Genomic DNA, 18,342 nt, shown 5'->3' with positions numbered 1-18,342 from the left:
ACAGGCTAACGCCGCAGGTGAGCGCTAATATCACCGCTATAACAGGCTAACGCCGCAGGTGAGCGCTAATATCACCACTATAACAGGCTAACGCCGCAGGTGAGCGCTATAACAGGCTAACGCCGCAGGTGAGCGCTAATATTACTGCTATAACAGGCTAACGCCGCAGGTGAGCGCTAATATCACCACTATATCAGGCTAACGCCGTAGGTGAGCGCTAATATTACTGCTATAACAGGCTAACGCCGCAGGTGAGCGCTAATATCACCGCTATAACAGGCTAACGCCGCAGGTGAGCGCTATAACAGGCTAACGCCGCAGGTGAGCGCTAATACTACTGCTATAACAGGCTAACGTTGCAGGTGAGCGCTAATATTACTGCTATAACAGGCCCACGGCGCAGGTGAGCGCTAATATTACTGCTATAACAGGCTAACGCCGCAGGTGAGCGCTATAACAGGCTAACGCCGCAGGTGAGCGCTAATACTACCGCTATAACAGGCTAACGCCGCAGGTGAGCGCTAATATCACCACTATAACAGGCTAACGCCGCAGGTGAGCGCTAATATTACTACTATAACAGGCTAACGCCGCAGGTGAGCGCTAATATCACTGCTATAACAGGCTAACGCCGCAGGTGAGCGCTAATATTACTGCTATAACAGGCTAACGCCGCAGGTGAGCGCTAATATTACTGCTATAACAGGCTAACGCCGCAGGTGAGCGCTAATATCACTGCTATAACAGGCCGACGCCGCAGGTGAGCGCTAATATTACTGCTATAACAGGCTGACGCCGCAGGTGAGCGCTAATATTACTGCTATAACAGGCTAACGCCGCAGGTGAGCGCTAATATCACCGCTATAACAGGCCAACGCCGCAGGTGAGCGCTAATATTACTGCTATAACAGGCTAACGCCGCAGGTGAGCGCTAATATCACTGCTATAACAGGCCGACGCCGCAGGTGAGCGCTAATATTACTGCTATTACTGCTATAACAGGCTAGCGCCGCAGGTGAGCGCTAATATTACTGCTATAACAGGCCGACGCCGCAGGTGAGCGCTAATATTACTGCTATAACAGGCTAACGCCGCAGGTGAGCGCTAATATTACTGCTATTACTGCTATAACAGGCTAGCGCCGCAGGTGAGCGCTAATATCACCGCTATAACAGGCTAACTCTGCAGGTGAGCGCTAATATCACCGCTATAACAGGCTAACTCTGCAGGTGAGCGTTAATATTACTGCTATAACAGGCTAACTCTGCAGGTGAGCGCTAATATCACTGCTATAACAGGCCAACGCCGCAGGTGAGCGCTAATATTACCGCTATAACAGGCCAACGCCGCAGGTGAGCGCTAATATTACTGCTATAACAGGCTAACGCCGCAGGTGAGCGCTAATATTACTGCTATAACAGGCTAACGCTGCAGGTGAGCGCTAATATTACTGCTATAACAGGCCAACGCCGCAGGTGAGCGCTAATATTACTGCTATAACAGGCTAACGCCGCAGGTGAGTGCTTATATCACCGCTATAACAGGCCGACGCCTCAGGTGAGCGCTAATATTACTGCTATAACAGGCTAACGCCGCAGGTGAGCGCTAATGCTACCGCTATAACAGGCTAACGCCGCAGGTGAGCGCTAATATTACTGCTATAACAGGCTAAAGCCGCAGGTGAGTGCTAATATTACTGCTATAACAGGCTAACGCCGCAGGTGAGCGCTAATATCACTGCTATAACAGGCTAACGCCGCAGGTGAGCGCTAATATTACTGCTATAACAGGCTAAAGCCGCAGGTGAGTGCTAATATTACTGCTATAACAGGCTAACGCCGCAGGTGAGCGCTAATATCACTGCTATAACAGGCTAACGCCACAGGTGAGCGCTAATATCACTGCTATAACAGGCTAACGCCGCAGGTGAGCGCTAATATCACTGCTATAACAGGTTAACGCCGCAGGTGAGCACTAATATTACTGCTATAACAGGCTAACGCCGCAGGTGAGTGCTAATATCACCGCTATAACAGGCTAGCGCCGCAGGTGAGCGCTAATATCACCGCTATAACAGGCTAACGCCGCAGGTGAGCGCTAATATTACTGCTATAACAGGCTAACGCCGCAGGTGAGCGCTAATATTACTGCTATAACAGGCTAACGCCGCAGGTGAGCGCTAATATTACTGCTATAACAGGCTAACGCCGCAGGTGAGCGCTAATGCTACCGCTATAACAGGCTAACGGCGCAGGTGAGCGTTAATATTACTGCTATAACAGGCTAACGCCGCAGGTGAGCGCTAATATCACCACTATAACAGGCTAACGCCGCAGGTGAGCGCTAATATCACCGCAATAACAGGCTAACGCCGCAGGTGAGCGCTAATACTACTGCTATAACAGGCTAACGTCGCAGGTGAGCGCTAATATCACCACTATATCAGGCTAACGCCGTAGGTGAGCGCTAATATTACTGCTATAACAGGCTAACGCCGCAGGTGAGCGCTAATATCACCGCTATAACAGGCTAACGCCGCAGGTGAGCGCTATAACAGGCTAACGCCGCAGGTGAGCGCTAATACTACTGCTATAACAGGCTAACGTCGCAGGTGAGCGCTAATATTACTGCTATAACAGGCCCACGCCGCAGGTGAGCGCTAATATTACTGCTATAACAGGCTAACGCCGCAGGTGAGCGCTATAACAGGCTAACGCCGCAGGTGAGCGCTAATACTACCGCTATAACAGGCTAACGCCGCAGGTGAGCGCTAATATCACCACTATAACAGGCTAACGCCGCAGGTGAGCGCTAATATTACTACTATAACAGGCTAACGCCGCAGGTGAGCGCTAATATCACCGCTATAACAGGCTAACGCCGCAGGTGAGCGCTAATATCACTGCTATAACAGGCTAACGCCGCAGGTGAGCGCTAATATCACCGCTATAACAGGCTAACGCCGCAGGTGAGCGCTAATATCACCACTATAACAGGCTAACGCCGCAGGTGAGCGCTATAACAGGCTAACGCCGCAGGTGAGCGCTAATATTACTGCTATAACAGGCTAACGCCGCAGGTGAGCGCTAATATCACCACTATGTCAGGCTAACGCCGCAGGTGAGCGCTAATATCACCGCTATAACAGGCTAACGCCGCAGGTGAGCGCTATAACAGGCTAACGCCGCAGGTGAGCGCTAATACTACTGCTATAACAGGCTAACGTTGCAGGTGAGCGCTAATATTACTGCTATAACAGGCCCACGCCGCAGGTGAGCGCTAATATTACTGCTATAACAGGCTAACGCCGCAGGTGAGCGCTATAACAGGCTAACGCCGCAGGTGAGCGCTAATACTACCGCTATAACAGGCTAACGCCGCAGGTGAGCGCTAATATCACCACTATAACAGGCTAACGCCGCAGGTGAGCGCTAATATTACTACTATAACAGGCTAACGCCGCAGGTGAGCGCTAATATCACCGCTATAACAGGCTAACGCCGCAGGTGAGCGCTAATATCACTGCTATAACAGGCTAGCGCCGCAGGTGAGCGCTAATATTACTGCTATAACAGGCTAACGCCGCAGGTGAGCGCTAATATTACCGCTATAACAGGCTAACGCCGCAGGTGAGCGATAATATTACTGCTATAACAGGCTAACGCCGCAGGTGAGCGCTAATATTACTGCTATAACAGGCTAACGCCGCAGGTGAGCGCTAATATCACCACTATAACAGGCTAACGCCGCAGGTGAGCGCTAATATTACTGCTATAACAGGCTAACGCCGCAGGTGAGCGCTAATATTACTGCTATAACAGGCTAACGCCGCAGGTGAGTGCTTATATCACCACTATAACAGGCTAACGCCGCAGGTGAGTGCTAATATTACTGCTATAACAGGCTAACGCCGCAGGTGAGCGCTAATGCTACCGCTATAACAGGCTAACGCCGCAGGTGAGCGCTAATATTACTGCTATAACAGGCTAAAGCCGCAGGTGAGTGCTAATATTACTGCTATAACAGGCTAACGCCGCAGGTGAGCGCTAATATCACTGCTATAACAGGTTAATGCCGCAGGTGAGCGCTAATATTACTGCTATAACAGGCTAACGCCGCAGGTGAGTGCTAATATCACCGCTATAATAGGCTAGCGCCGCAGGTGAGCGCTAATATCACCGCTATAACAGGCTAACGCCGCAGGTGAGCGCTAATATTACTGCTATAACAGGCTAACGCCGCAGGTGAGCGCTAATATTACTGCTATAACAGGCTAACGCCGCAGGTGAGCGCTAATATTACTGCTATAACAGGCTAACGCCGCAGGTTAGCGCTAATGCTACCGCTATAACAGGCTAACGGCGCAGGTGAGCGCTAATATTACTGCTATAACAGGCTAACGCCGCAGGTGAGCGCTAATATCACCACTATATCAGGCTAACGCCGTAGGTGAGCGCTAATATTACTGCTATAACAGGCTAACGCCACAGGTGAGCGCTAATATCACCGCTATAACAGGCTAGCGCCGCAGGTGAGCACTAATATTACTGCTATAACAGGCTAACGCCGCAGGTGAGCGCTAATATTACTGCTATAACAGGCTAGCGCCGCAGGTGAGCACTAATATTACTGCTATAACAGGCTAACGCCGCAGGTGAGCGTTAATATCACCGCTATAACAGGCTAGCGCCGCAGGTGAGCGCTAATATCACCGCTATAACAGGCTAGCGCCGCAGGTGAGCGCTAATATCACCGCTATAACAGGCTAGCGCCGCAGGTGAGCGTTAATATCACCGCTATAACAGGCCGACGCCGCAGGTGAGGGCTAATATTACTGCTATAACAGGCTAACGCCGCAGGTGAGCGCTAATATTACTGCTATAACAGGCTAACGCCGCAGGTGAGCGCTAATATTACTGCTATAACAGGCTAACGCCGCAGGTGAGCGCTAATATTACTGCTATAACAGGCCGACGCCGCAGGTGAGCGCTAATATTACCGCTATAACAGGCTAACGCCGCAGGTGAGCGCTAATATTACAGCTATAACAGGCTAACGCCGCAGGTGAGCGTTAATATCACCGCTATAACAGGCCGACGCCGCAGGTGAGCGCTAATATTACTGCTATAACAGGCTAACGCCGCAGGTGAGCGCTAATATTACTGCTATAACAGGCTAACGCCGCAGGTGAGCGCTAATATCACTGCTATAACAGGCTAACGCCTCAGGTGAGCACTAATATTACTGCTATAACAGGCTAACGCCGCAGGTGAGCGCTAATATCACTGCTATAACAGGCTAACGCCGCAGGTGAGCGCTAATATCACTGCTATAACAGGCTAACGCCGCAGGTGAGCGCTAATATCACTGCTATAACAGGCTAACGCCACAGGTGAGCGCTAATATTACTGCTATAACAGGCTAACGCCACAGGTGAGCGCTAATATTACTGCTATAACAGGCTAACGCCGCAGGTGAGCGCTAATATTACTGCTATAACAGGCTAACGCCACAGGTGAGCGCTAATATTACTGCTATAACAGGCTAACGCCGCAGGTGAGCGCTAATATTACTGCTATAACAGGCTAACGCCGCAGGTGAGCGCTAATATCACCGCTATAACAGGCTAACGCCGCAGGTGAGCGCTAATATTACCACTATAACAGGCTAACACCACAGGTGAGCGCTAATATTACTGCTATAACAGGCTAACGCCTCAGGTGAGCGCTAATATCACTGCTATAACAGGCTAACGCCGCAGGTGAGCGCTAATATCACTGCTATAACAGGCTAACGCCGCAGGTGAGTGCTAATATTACTGCTATAACAGGCTAACGCCGCAGGTGACCGCTAATATTACTGCTATAACAGGCTAACGCCACAGGTGAGCGCTAATATTACTGCTATAACAGGCTAACGCCGCAGGTGAGCGCTAATATTACTGCTATAACAGGCCACGGGCTGGATTCTGCTCAGCTCCACTACACAAGGATCTCTCTTTTGTGTGTCTTGTCATTTTTTATAATAATAATAAGAAAACAATCTGAGCCCTTGGCAGACTTAAAGTCACTGGTGCTCGAGACTAAACTGTGATTTAACCCGTGACCTCTCTCTCAGTAGTAGCAGAGCGAGTGGAGGCTCTCCCAGACCTTCCCCCGGACTCGGCCCAGGGCAGGGGCTCTCGTGGGGGTCGGCCTCGCTCGGAGCTGGCCTGTCTGCCTCCGGAGCTGGTGGCTCAGATTGGGCAGCGGTGCCACCCGCGGCTTTACGAGGAGGGCGACCCGGCCGAGCGGCTGGAGCTGGTCAGCGGCACCAGCGTGTTCATCTCCAGAGCGCAGCTCATGAACTGCCACGTGAGCGCCGGCACCAGGCACAAGGTGCTGCTGCGGAGGCTCCTGGCCGCCTTCTTTGACAGGTGAGAGGTTTATACAACGCGTGTATATAAGGAAGCGTATATAAGGAAGTGTATATAAGGAAGTGTATATAAGGAGGTGTATATAAGGAAGTGTATATAAGGAAGTGAATATAAGGAAGTGAATATAAGGAAGTGTAAATAAGGAAGTGTATATAAGGAAGTGTATATAAGGAAGTGTATATAAGGAAGTGGATATAAGGAAGTGGATATAAGGAAGTGGATATAAGGAAGTGGATATAAGGAAGTGGATATAAGGAAGTGTATATAAGGAAGTGTAAATAAGGAAGCGTATATAAGGAAGTGTATATAAGGAAGTGGATATAAGGAAGTGGATATAAGGAAGTGGATATAAGGAAGTGGATATAAGGAAGTGGATATAAGGAAGTGTATATAAGGAAGTGTATATAAGGAAGTGGATATAAGGAAGTGGATATAAGGAAGTGGATATAAGGAAGTGGATATAAGGAAGTGGATATAAGGAAGTGTATATGAGGAAGTGTATATAAGGAAGTGGATATAAGGAAGTGTATATAAGGAAGCGGATATAAGGAAGTGGATATAAGGAGGTGTATATAAGGAAGTGGATATAAGGAAGTGGATATAAGGAAGTGGATATAAGGAAGTGTATATAAGGAAGTGGATATAAGGAAGTGGATATAAGGAAGTGTATATAAGGAAGTGGATATAAGGAAGTGGATATAAGGAAGTGGATATAAGGAAGTGGATATAAGGAAGTGGATATAAGGAAGTGGATATAAGGAAGTGGATATAAGGAAGTGGATATAAGGAAGTGGATATAAGGAAGTGTATATGAGGAAGTGTATATAAGGAAGTGGATATAAGGAAGTGTATATAAGGAAGCGGATATAAGGAAGTGGATATAAGGAAGTGGATATAAGGAAGTGGATATAAGGAAGTGTATATAAGGAAGTGTATATAAGGAAGTGTATATAAGGAAGTGGATATAAGGAAGTGGATATAAGGAAGTGTATATAAGGAAGTGGATATAAGGAAGTGTATATAAGGAAGCGGATATAAGGAAGTGGATATAAGGAAGTGGATATAAGGAAGTGGATATAAGGAAGTGTATATAAGGAAGTGTATATAAGGAAGCGTATATAAGGAAGTGTTTATAAGGAAGTGTATATAAGGAAGTGTATATAAGGAAGTGTATATGAGGAAGTGTATATAAGGAAGTGTATATAAGGAAGTGGATATAAGGAAGTGTATATGAGGAAGTGTATATAAGGAAGTGGATATAAGGAAGTGTATATAAGGAAGCGGATATAAGGAAGTGGATATAAGGAAGTGGATATAAGGAAGTGGATATAAGGAAGTGTATATAAGGAAGCGTATATAAGGAAGCGTATATAAGGAAGTGTATATAAGGAAGTGGATATAAGGAAGTGTAAATAAGGAAGTGTATATAAGGAAGTGTAAATAAGGAAGTGGATATAAGGAAGTGTATATAAGGAAGCGGATATAAGGAAGCGTATATAAGGAAGTGGATATAAGGAAGTGGATATAAGGAAGTGTATATAAGGAAGTGGATATAAGGAAGTGTATATAAGGAAGTGTATATAAGGAAGTGGATATAAGGAAGTGGATATAAGGAAGTGGATATAAGGAAGTGTATATAAGGAAGTGTATATAAGGAAGTGGATATAAGGAAGTGGATATAAGGAAGTGGATATAAGGAAGTGTAAATAAGGAAGTGTAAATAAGGAAGTGTATATAAGGAAGTGTATATAAGGAAGTGTATATAAGGAAGTGGATATAAGGAAGTGGATATAAGGAAGTGTATATAAGGAAGTGCATATAAGGAAGTGGATATAAGGAAGTGTATATAAGGAAGTGCATATAAGGAAGTGTATATAAGGAAGTGTATATAAGGAAGTGTATATAAGGAAACGTATATAAGGAAGCGTATATAAGGAAGTGGATATAAGGAAGTGCATATAAGGAAGTGCATATAAGGAAGTGTATATAAGGAAGTGTATATAAGGAAGTGCATATAAGGAAGTGCATATAAGGAAGTGTATATAAGGAAGTGTATATAAGGAAGTGTATATAAGGAAGTGCATATAAGGAAGTGTATATAAGGAAGTGTATATAAGGAAGTGTATATAAGGAAGTGTATATAAGGAAGTGTATATAAGGAGGTGTATATAAGGAAGTGGATATAAGGAAGCGTATATAAGGAAGTGCATATAAGGAGGTGTATATAAGGAAGTGCATATAAGGAAGCGTATATAAGGAGGTGTATATAAGGAAGTGTAAATAAGGAAGTGGATATAAGGAAGTGGATATAAGGAAGTGTATTTAAGGAAGTGTATTTAAGGAAGTGTATATAAGGAAGTGGATATAAGGAAGTGTATTTAAGGAAGTGTATTTAAGGAAGTGTATATAAGGAAGTGTATATAAGGAAGTGAATATAAGGAAGTGCATATAAGGAGGTGTATATAAGGAAGTGCATATAAGGAGGTGTATATAAGGAAGTGGATATAAGGAAGCGTATATAAGGAAGCGTATATAAGGAGGTGTATATAAGGAAGCGTATATAAGGAAGCGTATATAAGGAAGTGCATATAAGGAAGTGTATATAAGGAGGTGTATATAAGGAAGTGCATATAAGGAGGTGTATATAAGGAAGTGGATATAAGGAAGTGTATATAAGGAAGTGTATATAAGGAAGTGGATATAAGGAAGTGGATATAAGGAAGTGGATATAAGGAAGTGTAAATAAGGAAGTGTAAATAAGGAAGTGTATATAAGGAAGTGTATATAAGGAAGTGTATATAAGGAAGTGGATATAAGGAAGTGGATATAAGGAAGTGTATATAAGGAAGTGCATATAAGGAAGTGGATATAAGGAAGTGGATATAAGGAGGTGTATATAAGGAAGTGGATATAAGGAAGTGCATATAAGGAAGTGTATATAAGGAAGTGTATATAAGGAAGTGTATATAAGGAAACGTATATAAGGAAGCGTATATAAGGAAGTGGATATAAGGAAGTGCATATAAGGAAGTGCATATAAGGAAGTGTATATAAGGAAGTGTATATAAGGAAGTGCATATAAGGAAGTGCATATAAGGAAGTGTATATAAGGAAGTGTATATAAGGAAGTGTATATAAGGAAGTGCATATAAGGAAGTGTATATAAGGAAGTGTATATAAGGAAGTGTATATAAGGAAGTGTATATAAGGAAGTGTATATAAGGAGGTGTATATAAGGAAGTGGATATAAGGAAGCGTATATAAGGAAGTGCATATAAGGAGGTGTATATAAGGAAGTGCATATAAGGAAGCGTATATAAGGAGGTGTATATAAGGAAGTGTAAATAAGGAAGTGGATATAAGGAAGTGGATATAAGGAAGTGTATTTAAGGAAGTGTATTTAAGGAAGTGTATATAAGGAAGTGTATTTAAGGAAGTGTATTTAAGGAAGTGTATATAAGGAAGTGTATATAAGGAAGTGAATATAAGGAAGTGCATATAAGGAGGTGTATATAAGGAAGTGCATATAAGGAGGTGTATATAAGGAAGTGGATATAAGGAAGCGTATATAAGGAAGCGTATATAAGGAGGTGTATATAAGGAAGCGTATATAAGGAAGCGTTTATAAGGAAGTGTATATAAGGAAGTGGATATAAGGAAGTGTATATAAGGAAGTGTATATAAGGAAACGTATATAAGGAAGTGTATATAAGGAAGTGTATATAAGGAAGTGGATATAAGGAAGTGAATATAAGGAAGTGTATATAAGGAAGTGTATATAAGGAAGTGTATATAAGGAAGTGTATATAAGGAAGTGTATATAAGGAAGTGTATATAAGGAAGTGTATATAAGGAAGTGCATATAAGGAAGTGTATATAAGGAAGCGTATATAAGGAAGCGTATATAAGGACGCGTATATAAGGAAGTGTATATAAGGAGGTGGATATAAGGAAGTGTATATAAGGAAGTGTATATAAGGAAGTGTATATAAGGAAGTGTATATAAGGAAGTGTAAATAAGGAAGTGTAAATAAGGAAGTGTAAATAAGGAAGTGTATATAAGGAAGTGTATATAAGGAAGTGTATATAAGGAAGTGTATATAAGGAAGTGTATATAAGGAAGTGGATATAAGGAAGTGGATATAAGGAAGTGGATATAAGGAAGTGGATATAAGGAAGTGTATATAAGGAAGTGTATATAAGGAAGTGTATATAAGGAAGTGGATATAAGGAAGTGGATATAAGGAAGTGGATATAAGGAAGTGTATATAAGGAAGTGTATATAAGGAAGTGGATATAAGGAAGTGGATATAAGGAAGTGGATATAAGGAAGTGTAAATAAGGAAGTGTATATAAGGAAGTGTATATAAGGAAGTGTATATAAGGAAGTGGATATAAGGAAGTGTATATAAGGAAGTGCATATAAGGAAGTGGATATAAGGAAGTGTATATAAGGAAGTGCATATAAGGAAGTGTATATAAGGAAGTGTATATAAGGAAGTGTATATAAGGAAACGTATATAAGGAAGCGTATATAAGGAAGTGGATATAAGGAAGTGCATATAAGGAAGTGCATATAAGGAAGTGTATATAAGGAAGTGTATATAAGGAAGTGTATATAAGGAAGTGCATATAAGGAAGTGCATATAAGGAAGTGTATATAAGGAAGTGGATATAAGGAAGTGTATATAAGGAGGTGTATATAAGGAAGTGGATATAAGGAAGCGTATATAAGGAAGTGCATATAAGGAGGTGTATATAAGGAAGTGCATATAAGGAGGTGTATATAAGGAAGTGGATATAAGGAAGTGTATATAAGGAAGTGTATATAAGGAAGTGCATATAAGGAGGTGGATATAAGGAAGTGGATATAAGGAAGCGTATATAAGGAAGTGTATATAAGGAAGTTTATATAAGGAAGTGTATATAAGGAAGTGTATATAAGGAAGTGTATATAAGGAAGTGTATATAAGGAAGTGTATATAAGGAAGTGTATATAAGGAAGTGTATATAAGGAAGTTTATATAAGGAAGTGTATATAAGGAAGTGTATATAAGGAAGTTTATATAAGGAAGTGTATATAAGGAAGTGTATATAAGGAAGTGTATATAAGGAGGTGTATATAAGGAAGTGTATATAAGGAAGTGTATATAAGGAAGTGTATATAAGGAAGTTTATATAAGGAAGTGTATATAAGGAAGCGTAAATAAGGAAGTGTATATAAGGAAGTGTATATAAGGAAGTGCATATAAGGAAGTGCATATAAGGAAGTGTATATAAGGAAGTGTATATAAGGAAGTGTATATAAGGAAGTGCATATAAGGAAGTGTATATAAGGAAGTGTATATAAGGAAGTGTATATAAGGAAGTGTATATAAGGAAGTGTATATAAGGAGGTGTATATAAGGAAGTGGATATAAGGAAGCGTATATAAGGAAGTGCATATAAGGAGGTGTATATAAGGAAGTGCATATAAGGAAGCGTATATAAGGAGGTGTATATAAGGAAGTGTAAATAAGGAAGTGGATATAAGGAAGTGGATATAAGGAAGTGTATTTAAGGAAGTGTATTTAAGGAAGTGTATATAAGGAAGTGTATTTAAGGAAGTGTATTTAAGGAAGTGTATATAAGGAAGTGTATATAAGGAAGTGAATATAAGGAAGTGCATATAAGGAGGTGTATATAAGGAAGTGCATATAAGGAGGTGTATATAAGGAAGTGGATATAAGGAAGCGTATATAAGGAAGCGTATATAAGGAGGTGTATATAAGGAAGCGTATATAAGGAAGCGTATATAAGGAAGTGTATATAAGGAAGTGGATATAAGGAAGTGTATATAAGGAAGTGTATATAAGGAAACGTATATAAGGAAGTGTATATAAGGAAGTGTATATAAGGAAGTGGATATAAGGAAGTGAATATAAGGAAGTGTATATAAGGAAGTGTATATAAGGAAGTGTATATAAGGAAGTGTATATAAGGAAGTGTATATAAGGAAGTGTATATAAGGAAGTGTATATAAGGAAGTGCATATAAGGAAGTGTATATAAGGAAGCGTATATAAGGAAGCGTATATAAGGACGCGTATATAAGGAAGTGTATATAAGGAGGTGGATATAAGGAAGTGTATATAAGGAAGTGTATATAAGGAAGTGTATATAAGGAAGTGTATATAAGGAAGTGTAAATAAGGAAGTGTAAATAAGGAAGTGTAAATAAGGAAGTGTATATAAGGAAGTGTATATAAGGAAGTGTATATAAGGAAGTGTATATAAGGAAGTGTATATAAGGAAGTGGATATAAGGAAGTGGATATAAGGAAGTGGATATAAGGAAGTGGATATAAGGAAGTGTATATAAGGAAGTGTATATAAGGAAGTGTATATAAGGAAGTGGATATAAGGAAGTGGATATAAGGAAGTGGATATAAGGAAGTGTATATAAGGAAGTGTATATAAGGAAGTGGATATAAGGAAGTGGATATAAGGAAGTGGATATAAGGAAGTGTAAATAAGGAAGTGTATATAAGGAAGTGTATATAAGGAAGTGTATATAAGGAAGTGGATATAAGGAAGTGTATATAAGGAAGTGCATATAAGGAAGTGGATATAAGGAAGTGTATATAAGGAAGTGCATATAAGGAAGTGTATATAAGGAAGTGTATATAAGGAAGTGTATATAAGGAAACGTATATAAGGAAGCGTATATAAGGAAGTGGATATAAGGAAGTGCATATAAGGAAGTGCATATAAGGAAGTGTATATAAGGAAGTGTATATAAGGAAGTGTATATAAGGAAGTGCATATAAGGAAGTGCATATAAGGAAGTGTATATAAGGAAGTGGATATAAGGAAGTGTATATAAGGAGGTGTATATAAGGAAGTGGATATAAGGAAGCGTATATAAGGAAGTGCATATAAGGAGGTGTATATAAGGAAGTGCATATAAGGAGGTGTATATAAGGAAGTGGATATAAGGAAGTGTATATAAGGAAGTGTATATAAGGAAGTGCATATAAGGAGGTGGATATAAGGAAGTGGATATAAGGAAGCGTATATAAGGAAGTGTATATAAGGAAGTTTATATAAGGAAGTGTATATAAGGAAGTGTATATAAGGAAGTGTATATAAGGAAGTGTATATAAGGAAGTGTATATAAGGAAGTGTATATAAGGAAGTGTATATAAGGAAGTTTATATAAGGAAGTGTATATAAGGAAGTGTATATAAGGAAGTTTATATAAGGAAGTGTATATAAGGAAGTGTATATAAGGAAGTGTATATAAGGAGGTGTATATAAGGAAGTGTATATAAGGAAGTGTATATAAGGAAGTGTATATAAGGAAGTTTATATAAGGAAGTGTATATAAGGAAGCGTAAATAAGGAAGTGTATATAAGGAAGTGTATATAAGGAAGCGTATATAAAGAAGCGTATATAAGGAAGTGTATATAAGGAAGTGTATATAAGGAAGCGTAAATAAGGAAGTGTATATAAGGAAGTGTATATAAGGAAGCGTATATAAAGAAGCGTATATAAGGAAGTGTATATAAGGAAGTGTGTATAAGGAAGCGTATATAAGGAAGCGTATATAAGGAAGTGTATATAAGGAAGTGTATATAAGGAAGTGTATATAAGGAAGTGTATATAAGGAAGTGTATATAAGGAAGTGTATATAAGGAAGTGTATATAAGGAAGTGTATATAAGGAAGCGTATATAAAGAAGCGTATATAAGGAAGTGTATATAAGGAAGTGTATATAAGGAAGTGTATATAAGGAAGCGTATATAAGGAAGTGTATATAAGGAAGTGTATATAAGGAAGTGTAAATAAGGAAGTGTATATAAGGAAGTGGATATAAGGAAGTGTATATAAGGAAGTGTATATAAGGAAGTGTATATAAGGAAGTGTATATATGTGAGGGCAGCGCTGATGCTCTCTGCGTGTCTGTCGCAGGAGCACGCTGGCGAACAGCTGTGGCACCGGGATCCGCTCGTCCACCAACGATCCAAGCCGCAAACCTCTGGACAACAGAGTCCTGCATGCAGTCAAATGTGAGTCTCACCAGGACTAACCCGGACTAACCCGGACAAACCTGGACGAACTTGGACTAACCAGGACTAACCAGGACTAACCCGGACAAACCTGGACTAACCCGGACAAACCTGGACTAACCCGGACAAACCTGGACTAACCCGGACAAACCTGGACTAACCCGGACAAACCAGGACTAACCCGGACAAACCTGGACTAACCAGGACTAACCCGGACAAACCTTAAAGGGATGTTTCAGGATGTTTGACATAGGGCCTCATTTCCTCGTTATCCAGAGTGTTGCTGATTTCTGGAGATATTTCTTTTGTAATTCATGCAGTTCTTCTGTTTGGAGAGTTTTGTGGCGCTAGGCTAGTGCAAGGCTAGCACATGTCTATGGTATCAGCTAGCCTGCATTAAAAACAGTGTGACCCGCTCCACAGAGCACCTGAGTCACTTCTAACACCAGACTAACCATATAAATGTCTGTGTCCATAGAGTCATTTAAAATAACTAATATTTGAGCAGCATCAGCTTCGTGGTTGTATAAGCTACGCAGCGGCGGAGTGATCTGCTAGAAAATAGTCCCTCAAAATGCGATCATTCATGTGATGCAGGTCAGTTATATTCCAAACACAGACATGTATATGGTTAGTCTGGTGTTATCAGTGATTTGCCTCAGGTGCTCTGTGGAGCGGGTCACACTGTTTTTAATGCAGGCTAGCTGATACCATAGACATGCACTAGCCTAGCACTAGCCTAGCACCACGAAACTCTCCAAACAGAGGAACAGCAAAAATGACACTCTGGATAACTAGGAAATGAGGCCCTATGTCAAACATCCTGAAATATCCCTTTAACTAACCAGGGCTTGACAGGACTAACCTTAACTAACCAGGACTGGACGACTGAGCGACTAAACCACAATACCACATGCAAACTGGACTGAACCGGACTTTGGACTCCCAGTATTTCAAACTGTTTTTGTACGACGGCCTTAAAGGTGTTTGTGTTTGGAGAATCCATCTGCATTTCTTCTACATTTTTCCATCTCTCACAAATCCAGCTCTGACTGTGAACCTTCAGTCGGGCCCCGGTCCCGCCCTAAAATGAGGGTTAGCGCTAGATGGTCTGCTCCGGAGGGACGGTCTGCTGTGAAAACGTGAGATATCATGACACAAATGAAGGATAGGGCCAGGGAAATGGTTAACCTCTTAACTCCCGCCTGAACCGAGAGGATCTTTTTCCTCACGTCATCACTTTTTTTTTTCCAACATTTTTTGTTGGGTATGAACTCATTTTTGTCATTTTTTGTCACATTTTTTGTCACATTTTTTCATCAATTTTTTGTCATTTTTTTATCACATTTTTGTCACTTTTTTTAATCAATTTTTTTGGTCACATTTTATCACATTTTTGTCAAATTTTTTCATCAATTTTTTGTCCTTTTTTTGTCACATTTTTGAATTTTTTCATCAATTTTTTGTCATTTTTTGGTCACATTTTTGTCCTTTTTTTAATCAATTTTTTGTCTTTTTTTGTCTTTTTTTTATCAATTTTTTGTCATTTTTTTGGTCACATTTTGTCACATTTTTGTCAATTTTTAATCAATTTTTTGTCATTTTTTGGTCACATTTTTGTCCTTTTTTAAATCAATTTTTTGTCTTTTTTTGTCTTTTTTTTAATCAATTTTTTGTCATTTTTTTGGTCACATTTTGTCACATTTTTGTCAATTTTTAATCAATTTTTTGTCATTTTTTGGTCACATTTTTGTCCTTTTTTAAATCAATTTTTTGTCTTTTTTTGTCTTTTTTTTTATCAATTTTTTGTCATTTTTTTGGTCACATTTTGGTCAATTTTTAATCAATTTTTCGTCACATTTTTGTCACATTTCCACCATTGTTTTCGTCTCAGTTTTGTTGCTATTTTCACAGCTTTTTTCCAGAAGCTTTTGGATTGGGGTAAAGCCAAACTGGAGAAACTGTGCTCGGTTCAGGTGGGAGTTAAGGGGTTAACCTTAAGGATTAGGATTATTTGTATTTTTAGACAAACTCACAGCAGACCGTCCCTCCGGAGCAGACGATCTAGCACTAACCTAACATGACCCCCCCCCCTGGGCCCCCCCCCCCCACTGACGCCGCCGCTTTGCCTCCTCCACAGTTTACTGCCAGAACTTCGCTCCGAGCTTCAAGGAGAGCGAGATGAACGCCATCGCGGCCGACATGTGCACCAACGCGCGGCGAGTCGTGCGCAAGTCCTGGATCCCCAAACTCAAGCTGCTGATGGCCGACTCCGACATGGCGTACTCCGCGTTCCTCAACGACGGCGGCGCCAAGATGGACGCCGCCGCCGCCGCCGCCGCCGCCGCCGTCTCCCTGGGCAGCGACCCGAACGCGGCCTTCGACCCCGCCTCCCTGGACGCCGCCGTGGCCAACAGCGGCGAGGCGGTGGGGGCGGCCGGCCAATCGGACGCTCTCGGGGGCGGGGCCAACGACGGCAGCACTTTGTTCTGAGAGACTCGAGGCCCGAAGGAGACGAACAGGTTTGTCTCCGGGACGACGCGGACGATGGAAACGTTCCCCTTTTTATTCTTTTTTGGAGATGATCGACGTCCTGAACTGTATTCGTGCTTCTGAAATGCTTCCATGGCGATTTGATTGTCTAAACATCGCTATATATAAAGATGGACAACTGCTTTTTTATCTAGCCTTTAGCTTCAGTCACAGAGACCTTTACACACGAGGCGCTTCGGCGTCTCCACAGCCGTTTGCCGAGCTCGTAGTTGAGCCGCGAGTCCCTCCCCCCGTCCAAACCAGCAGCGCTTTGGCGACAAGAAAGCGGAATCCAGGCGCTAATTACAAAGCAAGTCTGCGTTTCCCTTATCCCCGTCAAGAAACGGCGTTAGCTTATCGGTTAGCAAACGGCTATTAGCAAACAGCTAACAGCGTTCTCCTGCCAATTCAATCTCCTGCGGTTTCTCCATCCTCAGCGTGATAAAAGAGGAGGTTTAGTGGCATTAAGATGTGTGTTCGACTCCATATTTAGCATTTAGCATTTAGCCTAATTCTATTCCCGAGTAAAATCTCCTTGTAGTGATTTGTAACTAGGCCTTGACCTCGCCTAAACGTGGTCGACACCAGCCGAAAACATCTGGCTGTTTCATAACGCGGGGTGCTTAAAGGCTAATGCTAACGGCTATGGGAGAAACACGCTGAGCAGGCTAACGGCCGTTTTGCTAACTGTCCGCATACCTGTGGATGGAACGCTGCTTCTCCTTTCTCTCCACGGAGATCCTGGCAGTTTCTAAACTTTGTTGTCATGGCAACGGTGCTAATTTTACGTCAAAACAAAATGTGAAATTGTTAAAAAAACAAAAACAAATAAAATATAGTTTAAATTCTGGCAGAACTACTTTCGCCCTGTACAGTATAGGCTCTGTGCACACGCAATAGATACAGACGCATCTCTGGAATCGCCCATATATGGTCATTTTATTGAAAACAGTTAAGGGGGAAAACAATTTTGAAAAAATGTAAATTTTCTTTATTCAAAACCTACTTTAACAAACGCTGAATTATGAATATAGTTTATACTAAATAATGATACAAAGACATGGGGAGGAGCAAAGTGGTTCAACAGCCCATAAATACATGAATAACGGAGAATGCTAACCTGATGCTACATGTTAGCATCGGGCTAATGCTAACGGTTAGCTAGCGCTAGCTACAACTGCCGTTTTTCCACTGCTACTGAACAATCTGCTGTGAGAAAATATCCACATGGGCCCGATTTACACCTGACTTTATTTATGTGATAAATAAGTTCATATTCCACCAGAAAATGGCTGAAAATAGTGAAAAATTGAGTTTCCCAAATTATTCTATTTTCCCCCTCGGTG

At 41.4% G+C, this 18,342-nt stretch overlaps 1 protein-coding gene across 2 annotated transcripts in view; it reads left to right on the top strand.

Moving 5' to 3' along the window:
* LOC306960820 (nucleus accumbens-associated protein 1-like) overlaps positions 1-17,187 on the top strand; it is a 30,755-nt gene extending 13,568 nt beyond the window's left edge. Inside the window, exons 5-7 of one of the 2 annotated variants that reach the window (XM_079553397.1) lie at positions 6,121-6,415; positions 14,367-14,464; positions 16,605-17,187. In XM_079553397.1, coding sequence (XP_079409523.1) covers positions 6,121-6,415; positions 14,367-14,464; positions 16,605-16,957 — 746 coding nt within the window. In that variant the 3' untranslated portion in view covers positions 16,958-17,187. Of the gene's footprint in view, positions 1-6,117; positions 6,416-14,366; positions 14,465-16,604 lie in introns of both variants that reach the window. The other variant, XM_079553396.1, reaches the window with a different exon arrangement.
* The last annotated feature ends 1,155 nt before the right edge of the window (positions 17,188-18,342 follow it).

Source organism: Gobius niger (genome assembly GCF_951799975.1).
Source record: "Gobius niger genome assembly, chromosome: 3".
NCBI classification, from domain to species: domain Eukaryota; kingdom Metazoa; phylum Chordata; class Actinopteri; order Gobiiformes; family Gobiidae; genus Gobius; species Gobius niger.
The sequence above is the reverse complement of the archived record's forward strand: the minus strand, read 5'-3'. Positions and strand labels throughout refer to the sequence as shown.